Raw genomic sequence first — 16,318 nt, 5'->3', positions numbered from 1 at the left:
CCCCTCCCGCTTAAATTTCTGTTAAAATACTTTGAAGAGTCACCATAGTGTTACAAGAATCATCATTCTAGGTCTAAAAACTAACAGACTACGGCGTATTAACACGGGATCGTAGCCTATTCTCATTGCTGTTCTACTATTTGCTCTTATGAATTATTGTCCGTACTGGAATGACGTAATACCTACCAGTGTATGGCCACTTTCTTTAAAATCTGAAACAAATTATTTTTTTTTTGACATTTTTCCCTGTGGAAAATTTTGGAGTGTAATGTCGCTATTTTGGGAAAGATATGTTTACAAAAAATATACAGCATGGAGGGAGGGGACCATGGGAAACAAATGTACTAGTTATCAAAGTTTTATAATTACATTATCTCATTCATTGACTGAAGGGTCTATCTATCTATCTATTTATCTATCTATCTATCTATCTATCTATCTATCTATCTATCTATCTATCTATCTATCTATCTATCTATCTCTCTCTCTCTCTCTCTCTCTCTCTCTCTCTCTCTCTCTCTCTCTCTCTATCTATCTATCTATCTATCTATCTATCTATCTATCTATCTATCTATCTATCTATCTATCTATCTATCTATCTATCTATCTATCAATCTATCTATCTATCTATCTATCTATCTATCTATCTATATCTCTCTCTCTCTCTCTATCTCTCTCTCTCTCTCTCTCTATCTATCTATCTATCTATATCTATCTATCTATCTATCTAGTGTCCGGCCTACTTCTACTGAATGAGTTCCAAGGGTTCTATGTATCAAAACAAGTTCTTTTGCAATTTTCAATTTTTGGCGCAGGTTAACATTTTCTTTTAATTTATAGCAAAGCTACTCTATAATTAGAATATTTAAATTCTGGTTCGATAGACGGATAGTCAAGGGATGGCAAATATATATTTACAGGGTAGATTATTCGACAGAGAAACTTTTAGATATATATCTCAAAATGTGGCTGAGTAACTGAAATGAAATACCTCTAATGAAAGACAGATGGACAAATTGAGTCAAAACATTTGTCATAAGGGTACGTTTGTCATAAAGGTACATTTGTCATAAAAGTACTTTTGTAATAATAAATATTTGTCATAAAGTTACATTTGTCATAAAGGTACCTTTTGTCATAAAGGTACCTTTTGTCATAAAGGTATATTTGTCATGAGAATATTTTTCATAAAAACAATTGTCATAAAAAACATTTGTCATAGAGGTAAATTCGTCATAAAACATTTGTCATAAATATTCAGCTATTATAAACTTGCATAAGGTTTACTTTTATTGTTTTTGCAAATTTGTTCTGCTGCGTGCTATTGTTCTTGTTATTGGTTAATAGGTATGCAATACGTGCAAACAAGTTTTAAAAAATAATCTAACCAACCATTTATAAAAGATGTTGTTTGCACTGGACTAATACGATTCTTTCATAAAAATAACAAATATAGTTTATGACAAACATACCTTTATAATATAATTTATGACAAATGTACCTTTATGACAAACGTACCCTTATGACAAATGCTTTTATGACAAACGCAACTTTATGACAAATGTTTCTATGACAAATATAACTTTATGACAAATGTTTTTTTTTATGACAAATGTTTTTTGTTATGACAAGTGTGTTTTTTTATGACAAGTGTGTTTTTTTATGACAAATGTTTTTTTTATTACAAGTGTTTTTTTATGACAAATATAATTCTGACAAGTGTATTTATGATAAAAATTGCTGAGCCACCTATTGTCTATTGTACAGGCTAAGAATCGTAACATACTTGTTTAGACATCATAATTTAGATAATGACAGAGTGCTAAGTATCACCCAAAAAGTAATTATTTTTACATAAAATTACAGCACAATTAGACATATGGAAGGCTGTAATTAACTGTCATAATTGGGTATTAATCATCTTTCTCGTATTCATTTGAATCCGGTGGATAGGAACCGGTTCTTATCCATACGAAAAAACTATGTCTAGCATCGTATTATAAACGGCTTTCCGCGGATATAGAATGTACAATTATAAGATTAAAACTAGTTTTTTTTTAGCCCCAAGGTGCGAGAAATAAATATTAGGAGCCCCGTTTAGTTTATCATATTATGAAAAATCGAAGAAAATTTTTGCGAAAATGAAAAGGTTGAAATTTTAGGCAATGAGTCGAGTAAAAAAAGAAGGTTATGTTTTTAGGACTTTTTTCAACAAATTTTACAAACTTTTCAACCAATAGTATTTCTTTTTTACATATTTGTTTATTATAATTGTGGAAGCACAGCACATCAAATCCATTGTCTTTTCCCTTGGTCTGAAAATCTCTGACTTTTATAATTTTAATCAGATGATTTGCAAAATCTACATTTCTTATAACTTTCAATTATTTATTCATTGCATTGCACAGTGGGACAAAATATGAACAAGGATGACAACATCATTAAAAGCGAAGCGCTGAAACGGTAGGACAAACGGACATTAACACTTGTATAGTATCAGAACTGAAGAATCAGAATATAAAAGTATAAGAGTCGAAGCAAAATTGTATGTAAATTTGTTGAAAAACTGCTTGATACAGGATAAAGTTTATACTTACATTTTTAGGGCTTGATTATAGAGTTGCTTCGCTTATAATATTGTACATTGTTGTACCAGGAATCAATATACCAAAAATTAGATAAAACGGACAATTAGATTACATAAAATTTTTTTATTAAAAAAGTAGAAAAATCAACATGTTTAAAATGGACGTACAGACATTCTGTTAATTATTATAGAGTTGCTACGCTTTTTAAATCGTACCTAACTACTACAGGAATCACCATGCAAAGTTTGAAATCGATAGGATAATTCTAACATGCCTAGATTAACGAAAAAAAGCTATCTGTCTCGGACGGACGGACGGACCGACCCTAATTATAGAAAAGCTTTGCTTTTAAAAAGGTTATGGTGACTGGGAAAAGAACTGGTACCCAACATTTTCATCGAATTTATTGTATTTTGATTAGTTGGTTCGGACAAGCGTGTCTTATTCTACAGAAGTAGTAATTTTTGGGGATATGTTGATTTATCATCCACTAGCGGCTACTTCCATAGAAGCCTCTAGGGGCACTTGAGGAGTGGGGAGTTGAATTCCAAAACCTATTTTTTCAATTTAGATTTTTTTTAGAAAGTAAATTTTTTATTTATTTTTTTTTTTTGGGGGGGGGGGCCCGGGGGTTGTAATTTTTTTCTAGGGGCGATTTCTCATGGGAGGGTTGTGGTACTTTCCCCAAAATTAGTTATAAACCTTCCCGGGACCTATGAGAAGCTACCCTGTAAAGGAGAACCTGATATGTTCAGCGGTTAGCGAGATCCGTCGGTACAGACAGACACACAGACAAACACTCATCCTGTAACTTTATTATAAGGATTGTCTTTTTCCTTATAGTCGTTAAATTTAATGCGTCAGTACATGGTTTGTTTATCTTAAAAGTTACAGAATGTCGGTGTGTCTGTCTTTCTGTAATGAAGAATTTAGCTAACCGCTGAACCGATTTGGTTCTCCTTTGCAATGTAGCTTCTCGTAGGTCTAAAACTCGTAGCTTAAAACTAAAATTGAAAGTCGGAAAATTTCCCCCCTTCCACCTCAAGTGCCCCTAGAGGACTCTAGGGGCATAGCTGCTAGTGTTATTACAAGTTATGCAACTTTATAACATGTTAAAAATAAGACAGTTGACTGCAGATATATAAAGATAAATTAAACAATATGCGTAGCAACTCTACAAGATGTAAATTCTAGGTGTAAGTATGTTCTGTATCTATATGGTGCATGGTTTCTATGGGTATGTTATGTGTTCAGTTCTGTATGGATATTTTCTTGGCTCATTTCTTTATATTTCAAAGGTAATAACTTTTTTTGATAATTTCCCAAAAAAATGCCTATCGAACACTAAACCCCTCTCCTAAATTAAATATAAGATGGAGAGAAGTTTTTTTCCCCATGTTGTTGTTGTTGTTGTACCCCTGATTCTCTGAAGTTAGGACTCAGATGCACAAGGAGACTGGAAGTGAGAATCCTTTGGCCAATCTTATAAGATTGGTAAGCTTCGCGCACAGCTGATTTTGTTCTATGTTACATTACAAGCTGACCCGCAATTCTCGTGGAAGCTACTCAATTATTACATCACCCATATATTCCATATTAAGCCACCCTAATTAATGGCACTCTCATACGAGGAGCATGGACGAGGGAAAGCTTTAAGCTGTTTGATTGGTAGAATCCTAACTTCCTACAAATCTCCCTCCTTACAACCTAAGGGGATCTCAGGGAAGGTTGCGTGATCATAATCTGACAAATTGCGACAGCTTTTGTCAACCAAGTGCAAAGTCTTTGTGGGGACTTGAACTCAGTTTCTCCCAACCACAGCGTAGTGCGCTAACCACTACGCTATTGGACACCCTTTTTTCCCATGACTATAACATTCGGGTCTTATATACAGTGTCACCTAAAAAGCTGCGGGTCTAATCAGCATTCAATATGACCTAACCTAACCAAAACTGAAGTAATAAATACACAAAATAGAAAATAATGGAAGACGGATTCAGAGCTCAACAAGGCACTATGAGGGAAAGCACCAGTTTTTTTGGTATCACAACTACTCTATATTTGTTTTTTGTTGGTATGTCAGTCCGGCGTTCATTATGCAATTAAGGTATCTCAGGAAAACGCCAATTATTAACCCTAAACTATTAATTAGAACTGTTAGTTGAAAAAGTTTGGCAACTGCTGGTTCGTACCAAAAATTTACTATACCTTCTTTTCTTATTGTCAGATTTGAAAAACTCTTGAACATATATTGCTTAAAACATTGATAACCCATTAGCAAATTTGTTGTTCGTTATGAACTCGTTAAACAATGATAAGATTTAGTTTCATCGTTTTAGATTTTAGGTTTCACATTGGTCCCTGAATAGTTCTATGTTATTATCTATTTGGATGGTTTTAGGCTATTTTTCTTACCTACATGTTAGCTTTTCACTTAGACTTATAACATTTATAAAAATTTCAAATTTCAAGAATAATTCCATTTCAGATATTTTGCTATAGCTTGGTGAATTTGAAAGAATTTTCTCGAGTTTGGAGCGCTATAGAGGCTATTCAAGTTGTACCTTTGATTGTAGGGGTATCTATTACAGGTAATTCAATCTATCCATCTATATATGTATCTATCTATTTATCTATTTATCTATTTATCTATATTTCTATCTATAGCTATAGAGGCAATTCAAGTTGTACCTTTGATTGTAGGGGTATCTATTACAGGTACATCTATCTATCATTCTATATATGTATCTATCTATTTATCTATTTTTCTATCTATCTAAAGAGGCTATTTAAGTTGTATCTTTGATTGTAGGGGTATCTATTACAGGTACATCTATCTATTTATCCATCTATCTATCTATATATGTATCTATCTATTTATCTATTTTTCTATCTATCTAAAGAGGCTATTTAAGTTGTATCTTTGATTGTAGGGGTATCTATTACAGGTACATCTATCTATAAATCTATCTATCTATCCATCTCTTTATCTATCTATTTATCTATTTGTCTATCTATCTAAAGAGGCTATTCAAGTTGTACCTTTGATTGTAGGGGTATCTATAACTGGTAGATCTATCTTTCCATCTATCAACATATCTATCTTTCTATATATCCATTTAAATTCGCGGCTCTATACGTAGTGCATCCGTTCGTCGTTGTGGAGGTGATAGGTTAATTTCTCGGCCTAAAACCACGCCATACAAAAAGACGTTAAAAATGGTTCAAACTTCTGCTATATAGAATGGGACATAGATAGTAAGTGTAGGGTGAGTGCCAAAAACTGCCGCAACTTATTACTTAACAATTGGGACAAAGGTCGTGCAATCAAAGAGTTGGTTGTCTATAGGGCGAATGCACGCTTTACACCGAAATTAATTATGATACAAGGTGCGTAGAGATGTCTAGTGCCCGAACGGACACCAAGGCCCCTAGAGGTCATCATTACCTATTCATCTATTAATCTATTTATCTATACATTTATTTATTCATCTACCTATAATTTTTTCTCTCAATCTATCTATCAATCTATCTATCCATCTATCTATTTAAGGTTATATAAATGAGAAATATGAAAAGCCTGGGTACTGGGTCCCCATTCTCTCTCTGTTGATAGGTAAGTAATCTAAAGATATGAGTATTATACTTGAGTATATTTTTTTATAATGAATGTAAAAGTATAGATGTATAACCCAGACAACTACCCGGTCCAAGTGGTGGAGAAATTTTTCGTCTGCTATTAAATTGTATCCTGCTTTTGTAGCAACTTGGCTGGGTTAATATTTCAAACGCTATTGGCTGATATTCAAAGATACAATCGAAAGTCGGCATAGGTTTCCACCTTGTGGGTAGAGTTATATGTAGCTAGTGCCCCTCTATTCTTTTACTTTAATTTTTCAAGAAATGAAAACGTTAGCTTATTATTGATGCGCTACTTTTGGATTATTTTCTAGAGATAATAAATAAACTACGTAATGTGGATAATACCACTATAATTAGGGTTTGGTTGTGTGCCGTCTCAACTAATAACTCTAATCGTTATTTTAAGGCATGTTACAATTGTCCTATCGATTTCAAACTTAGCATCATGATTCCCACCACAGTGAGATATGATTTAGAATGCGTTGGAACTCTATAATCGTTATCAAAAGGTCAGTACGTCCATTTAAAACATGATGGTTTTTAACTTTGTTGACAACAATTTAATGATATAATTAATCTATTCATATGATCTTTGTGACAATGATTTCTAGAACAACAAGGTATAATATTTTAAGCAAAGCATCTCTATAATTAAGTCCTAAAAATGTAACGATATCTTTTTTACAATAAATCTATAGTATAGGTGTAGAACCAGACAACTACCTGGATCCTCATGTTGGGGACCTTTTTCGTCTGCTTGCAAATTACTTTCTGCGCTTTTGTAGCGACTTGGCTGTGTCAATATTTCCAACGCAATTGACACAATTGAAATTCGGCACAGAGTCCTCGGGATAATATTTATTTTACATCTTTTTAGAGAGGCATCCTTGTTATCTACTATTTTTATCTATTAGACGTAATTATCCCAGGGATAAAAAGGGATAAGACAATGGCCGATAAATCAATGTACATCCCTATGATAATGCACAAAATAACCCCTTCTGTAGATTACAATTAGTGGTTAAAACGTGTTGACACTCAAACAAATGTACTAACCAGTCAAAATTCAATGAAAGTCCCCAAAGTTGCTAAGTCAACGAAAAAAAACATTATTATAAAGACTTTGGGGACTGGTGTAAAAAACAGCCCAATGTCTCCTCCCTCCCATATAATTATCCCCTTTCAGTCAAAAACACTTGCTATGTATGTGTTATGAATACCAAATCAAAAACAGATATTTTTGTTTAGAAGCGAAGCTACTCTATAATTTCAGGCTGTCTGGCAATTTAGATGAATGATAGTGGTATACAAAGAAGGCGTCTTAACTTTTATTTTCATAGCTAGTCGGTGTTTCGTAGTAAGTAGTAGATGTAAAATTTTCCATAGAATTCAGATATGCAATCGGGTTTTTTTTGTAGACCTCTTATTTTTAAAGTAATTTAAGTTTTTTTTATAAAAAATTAAGTAGGTTTTAAGGTACTAAAACGCAACAAAAAAAAGAAGAAAATTGCCATTATGCATGAACAAAAATAGTAAGATCTTTAAAGGAAGCCTGCAAGAAATACCACGCTTTAACTGCTGAAAGACTGCCACAAGTAGACCCAATACCCCAAATTTGAAGCCTTCAGCTTCTATAACAAAAAAGTTCTAGGCATTTTAAAATGATATTTTATGTACAATGAATATTTTGAAAGAATCTCAATGCTAATGTTAGAAATTTTGAAATTAAACTACATGGCCTAGAAACAAAATTATAAGCTTATTTTTGCCATAAATTTCGGTTGCCAGTAACTAATTATATTTTTACAATAAAAATACCCATTTTTATAGTCAAAATCATAAAAAAAAATTAAGTTTAACTTGCGTTGTACCGAGTGTACTGTAGCCAATCAGAAGGCCGAATCTGCTAAGCAACCAATCACAGCTGAGCTTGTTTTAGTTTTCCCCTTTGTTTCCGCTATAATTATCGTTCACAAATGCAATTTAAATCTAATTTTTTTCATAGATTTTGACTATGAAATGTGGTGTTTTTATTGTAAATATGTAATCAGTTACCAGCAATCTAAATTTCTGACAAAGATAAGGTTATAATTTTATGTCTAGGCAACGTAATTTAATATTGTTTTTTCTTTTATTAGCATTGTAAATCTTTCAAAATTTTCATTGTACATGAAATGCTATTTTGAAATGCCTAGAACTTTTTTGTTATTGAAGCTGAAGGCTTTAAATTTGGGGTATTGGGTCTACTTGTGGCAGTCTTTCAGTAGTTAAAGCGTGGTATTCCTTGCAGGCATCCTTTAATTTGACACTTTACTTTTTTAATTCTGTTGAGTAATTATTGAAAAAATCTATTTTTTTGAACCCACGAGAATAAAAACTTTCAACTTAAATATATAATTACAGACGCATAAGAAATAGGCGTTATATATACTTTTAGAATGAGAAAAATATTACAAATCCATTCTAAGCAAAATTGAAATAAAAAGTTTACAAAATAGTAAATAAACTACAATAAAAGAAATTATATGAAAATATTATATTATATTATACAGGCAACCATTTTAAATCTTTAAGAGTAAAATCATTGAGAGTAAAAATGGGAAGGGGATAAAGAGGGGGTAAACTAAGTGTTGCCTGTACAAAATAATATGTTAGGCCATTTTTTTTTTATTTTTTATTTTTTACTTTTTTCAATTAGGCTTACAAAGGATTCGTAATATTTTTCTGATTCTAAAAGTATATATGAACCCATATTTTTTATGCTAATTTTAGGATATATTTTTGTTGAAACTTGAAAGTTTTGATTAAATCAAGGTTTAAAAAAATCGATTTTTCAATAGTTACCTGACAGAATTAAAAAAGTAAGTTGTCAAATTAAAGATCTTACTATTTTTGTTCATAATGGCCATTTTCTTTTTTTTTTTTATTGCGTTTTAGTACCTTAAAACCAACTTATTTAAAAAAAAAACTTAAATTACTTAAAAAATAAGAGGTCTACAAAAAAAATCAATTGCATATCTGAATTCTATGGAAAATTTTACATCTACTACTTACTAAAAACACCGACTAGCTATATAAATAAAAGTTAAGACACCTTCTTTAGTAAAATTATCTCTACTTACCCAATATATAAGGTTTATAGTTTACTATAATTCAGTAATATAAAAACAGAATATACAAATGCAAAATATTCTTTTGAATCATTAAACCCCTCCAAAAAGTTAAAAATATCAATGTCCATAAAATGGACAGATTGAAATAATGGAAACTAATACAGCATTGCTAAGATATATACTACTAGCGGCTACGCCCCTAGAGGTCTCTATTGGCACTTTAAATGTTTTTCTTATTTTAAATATTTAAATTGAGAAATAATTTGTATATGCTAAAACCAGTTGTTTATATTTGTTATATATGTTGTAATTCCTTCTATATTTTTAAGAAAAAGAGGTGGCGGGCGTTAATTCAAAAAAATATTGGGGGGGGGGGGGAAGGATTATTTTTTTCAGGGGGGATTTCTTATGGGAAGGTGGAGGTAACCTTCCCCAAATGATTATGAACCTTCCCTTAACCCATAAGATAAGATTCACTATAAAGGAGAATCATATCGGTCCAGCGGTTAGCAAATCTAAGAAGCACATAGACAAAAAGACGGAAGGACAGACATACTTTAAATTCATTTAAGAATAAAAAAGACAATGTATATTGATGGTATATTTGTGGGATAAAATTAATTCAAAGTTCAAAGTCCTATCCCTTTTTCCATGGTTTCAAATGCTGTAGGCTATTTTTCTGGAAATATTGTTAGTATTTTGGCAAAGATCATTTTTGTTACAAATTGCAGCTCAAATCAGGGATCTGAAGAGATAAGACAATGGCCGATAAATAGATTTACATTTTCAATAATGATACACCAAAATTACACCTTCTGTAGATTTAAATTAGTGGTTGAAACGTTTGGACACTCAAATTTATAAACCAACCAATCACAATTATCTAGATAAATGTCAATAAAGTTGTGAAGCCAACGAGCAAGAAAACGTTAATATAAGACTTTGAGGACTCATCAAATCTTCAATAATACAAGGGCTGGAGTTTTCTTTGTATTTTAAATGATAATGGTACCCAATGTTTTATAATCACGTACTTTCAATTGCTGTCTATGGGTTCTTTTTATTGAATCTTGTTTGGTTAAAAATAGTGATATCCATATTTTACATTAATTTATCGTCCATTGTCTTTTCCCTTAAAGTCCCTTCTTACTATCTTAACAGATGAATTGCAAAGATCTTAGGATTATACTATTGCATATATTTTTAATTGCTTAGCAGTGTTTATGCTCTCTCAACCAGGGATCTAAAGGGATAAGACAATGGTCGATAAATTGTTGTACATCCACAATGATGATATATATAAAATTATCCGTTCTGAAGATTACATTTAGTGGTTAAACCGTTTAAACGCTAAGCTTACTTAACCAACCAATTAAAATTTACCTAAGTCACCAGCGAATAAGAAAATCTTATTATAAAACTTTGGGTACTAGTGTAATAAACAGCCCATTGTTCCCGCTCACTTTCTGATGTGTAGACTAAAAATATAAACAACAAAGAAAGTAACTTTTTTCGAACACAGTAATAGTGTCTGACTGATTATTACGTAACAAAAAAAAATTAGCCAATGAGAGGCTTCTATCAATTTTACCATTGGTCAATAACGGCCGCTAGTAAACATTTTACCATTGGTCAATTCAAATGTATACTGGCCTATCATTGGTCATTTGAATTGCATAACATTTCTATTAGGCACTATAAGCTGCTTTCCAATTCAGGTGGTTGTACACTGTTCCTTCTACCGAACCTTGAGGTGCCCTATCAATCCAGATATCAAAATCAGAATCTTAACAATCAAATCCAGGTATTTATTACCACGGCAACTCTATAACAAAACCCGCGCTCGTGGCTCAACACGTGGCGCATCCGTTCGTCATCGGGGAGGTGATAGATTCTAATCTAGGCCCGACACCACGTCATAACTAAAGACGTTAAGAATGGTTCCTAATGCTGCTATGTCAAGTGCACTACATTAATAGTAATAGTAGGGGGAATGCCTTTGCCCAAAAACAGCTGCAACTCATTGCCAAGCACAGTTTCCAGGATTTCCAGACAACGGTCGTGTAATCAAAGAGATGGTTGTCTGATGCGTGTTACTTAACCTAATACCCCGGATATTTTGACAGAAAAGGTGGTATTTTGCTCCCCGCTTAGTTATCCTGGGTTGTTGAATCTGATGTTAGAGTGTCATGGACTGCAGCCTCGCCCGTATGAGATAACGAGGTAACTCTATAACAAGGATATGTCTGTAACTCTGGTAAAGAAAGAATTTTACTTGATTAGTGGAATGGATGTAAAATATACGTGTATGATATAACAGGAGAAAAATTGTCGTCAATTTAGGTTGCATTTCCCCCCCGCATTTATTGGTCAAGCCGTTTATCCAGTAGGAGGAAAGAGGATGGGGTAAAAGGCCGGGGATATAGTTATTTTAGCCCGCTAGAGAGTTCACTTTATTATAGTGAATCTAAAAACTCTCATGCCAAATTCAGACAAAACAAGTAAAATAACTTCTGTAAAAGCAAAGCTTTAGTATCAGACAGTATGACAAACGAATATTTACAATTGTAGAGTTCCAGAACTTGATAAGCAGAATAAAAATTAAATCTATCCGTCTATCATTCCATCTATCTATCTATCTATCCATCTATCTATCCATCTATCTATCCATCTATCTATCCATCTATCTATCCATCTATCTATCCATCTATCTATCCATCTATCTATCCATCTATCTATCCATCTATCTATCCATCTATCTATCCATCTATCTATCCATCTATCTATCCATCTATCTATCCATCTATCTATCCATCTATCTATCCATCTATCTATCCATCTATCTATCCATCTATCTATCCATCTATCTATCCATCTATCTATCCATCTATCTATCCATCTATCTATCCATCTATCTATCCATCTATCTATCCATCTATCTATCCATCTATCTATCCATCTATCTATCCATCTATCTATCCATCTATCTATCCATCTATCTATCCATCTATCTATCCATCTATCTATCCATCTATCTATCCATCTATCTATCCATCTATCTATCCATATATCTATCCATCTATCTATCCATCTATCTATCCATCTATCTATCCATCTATCTATCCATCTATCTATCCATCTATCTATCCATCTATCTATCCATCTATCTATCCATCTATCTATCCATCTATCTATCCATCTATCTATCCATCTATCTATCCATCTATCTATCCATCTATCTATCCATCTATCTATCCATCTATCTATCCATCTATCTATCCATCTATCTATCCATCTATCTATCCATCTATCTATCCATCTATCTATCCATCTATCAATCCATCTATCTATCCATCTATCTATCTAACCATCTATCTATTCATCTATCTATCTCCAGGATGAAGAAGAAGTCCATCAGATAGTTGAGCTGGATAATCTTCAGGATTTCAATAATGTTTCCATGAGTTGTAATAGTAAGGTAATAGATATTTAGATTGATGGATATATTTCTAAATAGATTTATTGTTAGAATAAGGGATATATTGATGGATAGATTGATAAATAAATGATGAATAGATTGATGGATAGATTGGTGGATAGATTGATGGATAGATTGATGGATAGATTGATAGATAGATTGATTGATAGATTGATGGATAGATTGATGGATATATTGATGGATAGATTGATGGATAGATTGATGGAGAGATTAATGGATAGATTGATGGATAGATTGATGGTTAGATTAATGGATTGATTGAAAAATAGATTTACAGTTCGTTTAATTAAAAGATTTTATAGATAGATTGATGGATAGATAGAAAGATTGATAAAAAAAGTAAAACAAATAGCAAAAAAATTTCAACTATTGTTTCTTTTTAGGTGGATAAATTTTTCAATCAAAATGATAAGGATGTTAATACTAACAGGTTTTATTTCATTTCTTTTAAAAACAACAAGGATGGCAACATCCATAACTAGTGAAGCATCAAAAATATGTATAAGAATAAGGACAAGTAACAACGTAAAATTTCATTTTAATACGATAGTCCAAAAGAATTTTGAAAATCGAACCAAAAACACTAAAGATATGAGAAAATAGGTGAAAAATAGAAAAGTAGCTACAGACTTGCCTTAAAGCAGTCTGAACGCCATGGTTGTTTTTTTTTATACTTAATTATGCTCCATAGTAATGGGAATGATGACAAGAATTTTCAGTCTTCTACTGTTATTGGAGTCGATAAAATCCCCAAAATGTTTCAGACAGACGGACATTCTAAATTACAAAAATCCTATTCTGATGAATCTTATTATTTTTTTTTTTTTGGGGGGGGGGGGAGGTCAAAATATTTATAACACTTCCTAGATCTATGAGATGCTACCCTGTAAAGGAGAACCATATCGGTTTAGCGGTTAGCGAGATCCTTCAGTGCAAAGAGACATACATACAAACATCCTGTTTCTTTATTTCAAGAATTCGTTATTTTATTTAAGAAAATTTAATGACCGGCTTATGCAATAAAATGAACCACAAAAAAGTGAAAACTTAGTCTACTATAGTAAACTTTATTTAAAATCTTTCAATAATCAAATAAATATAAAAATTAAAAGACAATTGAGTTTATGAAATTTAATAAATTATTGTGTACATTTTCTGGAAATTTTCAAAAAAATAAAGCTACTCTTTAAAATACTAGTGGCGTCGGTCCTAGTCTTTTAGAGAGGGTGGGAGATGTCTGGTAAAAAGCCTAAAATTTACCCCATTATAATTATAATGCTTCCTTAAAAAGTACAACTATTGGAGACCAGCATTTTTAGAGATCTTTAGCTTAAGACAAAAACTTTTATATTATAGAATGACTGTTAATTTTCTATAATTATAGTCGGTCCGTCCGTTCTTAACGGTTAGCTCTTATCTTTAATTTAAGCATGATAGAATTGTCCTATTGACTTCAAACTTTGCATGATGATTCCTTTACTAGTTATGTATGATTTAGAAAGCATAGAAACTCTATAATCGTTACAATGTTATAAGCAAAGCATCTCTATAATATAATTAAAAAATTCTAAGTATGTTCTTAAACAGTATCCTGTTCTGACACTCTACATGTGTTTTTGTTCGCTTGTCATATCGTCTAATTTTAGAGCTTCGCTTTATGTATGTTTTCATCCTTGTTATTTTTATTTTTTGTGTGTGAGAGCGAAACGTAGTCGCTCTTGGCGAGCATTGGTGTGGGTTCACAACCGTACATGTATCACATTTTCAAATTTTCATGACTGCAAATCATTACAACAGTGAATTTTACGAAGAGAGAGTGGACAATGACTATTTATTATTACACTAGTTCCCAAAGTTTCATAATAACATTTTCTTATTCGTTGACTTAAAAACTTTGTGGACCTTAGGTAATTTTAATTGGTTGGCTCATTAAGTTGAGTGTTCAAACGTTTAAACCACTAATTTTAATCTACAGAAGGTGTAATTTAGTTTATCATCATTAGGGATGTACCTCAATATATCGGCCATTGTCTTATCCCTTTAGATCCCTAGATTTTTAACCTATTCCCCTATTTTTTATTATTATGGGGATGGCATTTCGTTTGTTTGTTTTACGTCAGTTTAGGTTAGATTATAATAAACTTACTAGATAGCCCCGCAGGGTTAGACAACCATAGGCGTTAGAGTCGCCCTACAGGGGTGTGCATAAAAACTCCACACCCTTATTTTGAATATATTCAAAAAATAAAATAAAAGGGATGGGTGTTATCAACAACACATTGTATGAAAGCACCAAAATATGAAACACTCTGCGAAAGTGAATGCATATTTAATACAATATTTGCAAAATTTCTACTTTCAAATAAAACCTGAGAAACTTAATTTTCATATTCGCAAATCATAACAAAAACAAGGATGACAACATCCATAAAAGCGAAGCTCTGAAACAGTAGGACAAACGGACATTAACACTTGTATAGTGTCAGATTAGAATAATCAGAATATAAAAGTAAAAGAGTCGAAGCAAAATTGTAAGTAAATTTGTTGAAAAATTGCTTAATACAGGATAATGGACATACTTACATTTTCAGGACTTGATTATAGAGTTGCTACGCTTACAATATTGTACTTTGATGTCCCAGGAACCTTTATACCAAAATCAGATCAAACGGATAATAAGATCACATAAAAATTTGTTGTTAAAAAAGTAGAAAAATCAACATGTTTAAAATGGACGTACGGACATTCTGGTAATGATTATAGAGTTGCTACGCTTTCTAAATCGTACCTAACTACTACAGAAATCACCAGTTTGAAATCAATAGGACAATTCTAACATGCCTAAATTAACGAAAAAAAGCTATCTGTCTCGGACGTACGGACGGACGGACCGACCCAAATTATAGAAAAGCTTCGCTTTTAAAAATTAGCATTCCCCTTTGATGATGTAAAATTTATAGTATGTTTTAGTGGGGCGTAAGTAAGGGAAGGGCAATAATTATACTAGTCCCCAAACATTCGTTGGCTTAAAAACGTTGAGGATCATTGTTAAATATTGATTGGGTTGTGCAAACCAGCAGTGTCTAAACTTTTCCACCAATGGTTTTGTTCTACAAAAAGGGTATTATAGTTGGATAATTATTTGCCAAAGAAGATTCCTTCTAGAAAGGGTTTTATAATTAGGGTGAGGGAACTGTCTATATGTCATGCAATTTGCACACAATTTGCAACTTGCATGAAATATTTTCAAAATATAGTCTAGAGAATACACAAAATAAATGAATTTTTAGTAATCAAGAACACAAAGTAGATCGATGTCTGTCTGTCTATCTGTCTGTTTGTTTGTTTCAAAGGATCTCGCTAACCGCTGAACCGATCGGTTTCTCCTTAACAGGATAGCTTCTCACAGGTCCCGGGAAGGTTCATAACTATTATATGGGAGGGTACAACCACCCTTCCATGAGTAATCGCCCCCA

General features: G+C 32.3%; 1 protein-coding gene and 1 long non-coding RNA gene across 2 annotated transcripts in view; both read left to right on the top strand.

Annotated features, from left to right (window-relative positions):
- Positions 1 to 728: 728 nt before the first annotated feature.
- LOC145304111 (uncharacterized) lies at positions 729 to 5,179 on the top strand. The gene is made up of 3 exons (XR_013873980.1): positions 729 to 815; positions 3,783 to 3,886; positions 5,077 to 5,179. It is a non-coding gene; the product is annotated as an uncharacterized LOC145304111 (long non-coding RNA).
- Positions 5,180 to 6,129: 950 nt separating this feature from the next.
- The window catches only part of LOC145335240 (uncharacterized), a 30,910-nt gene continuing 20,721 nt past the window's right edge, over positions 6,130 to 16,318 (top strand). Inside the window, exons 1-4 of the mRNA XM_080180974.1 lie at positions 6,130 to 6,204; positions 11,062 to 11,147; positions 12,741 to 12,821; positions 13,226 to 13,272. Of these exons, the coding sequence (XP_080037100.1) occupies positions 12,804 to 12,821; positions 13,226 to 13,272 (65 nt within the window). The 5' untranslated portion in view covers positions 6,130 to 6,204; positions 11,062 to 11,147; positions 12,741 to 12,803. The remainder of the gene's footprint in view (positions 6,205 to 11,061; positions 11,148 to 12,740; positions 12,822 to 13,225; positions 13,273 to 16,318) is intronic.

This window comes from Acartia tonsa, chromosome 13 (genome assembly GCF_053477335.1).
Source record: "Acartia tonsa isolate MP-2025a chromosome 13, ASM5347733v1, whole genome shotgun sequence".
NCBI classification, from domain to species: domain Eukaryota; kingdom Metazoa; phylum Arthropoda; class Copepoda; order Calanoida; family Acartiidae; genus Acartia; species Acartia tonsa.
This window is presented reverse-complemented; position numbering and strand designations above follow the sequence as displayed.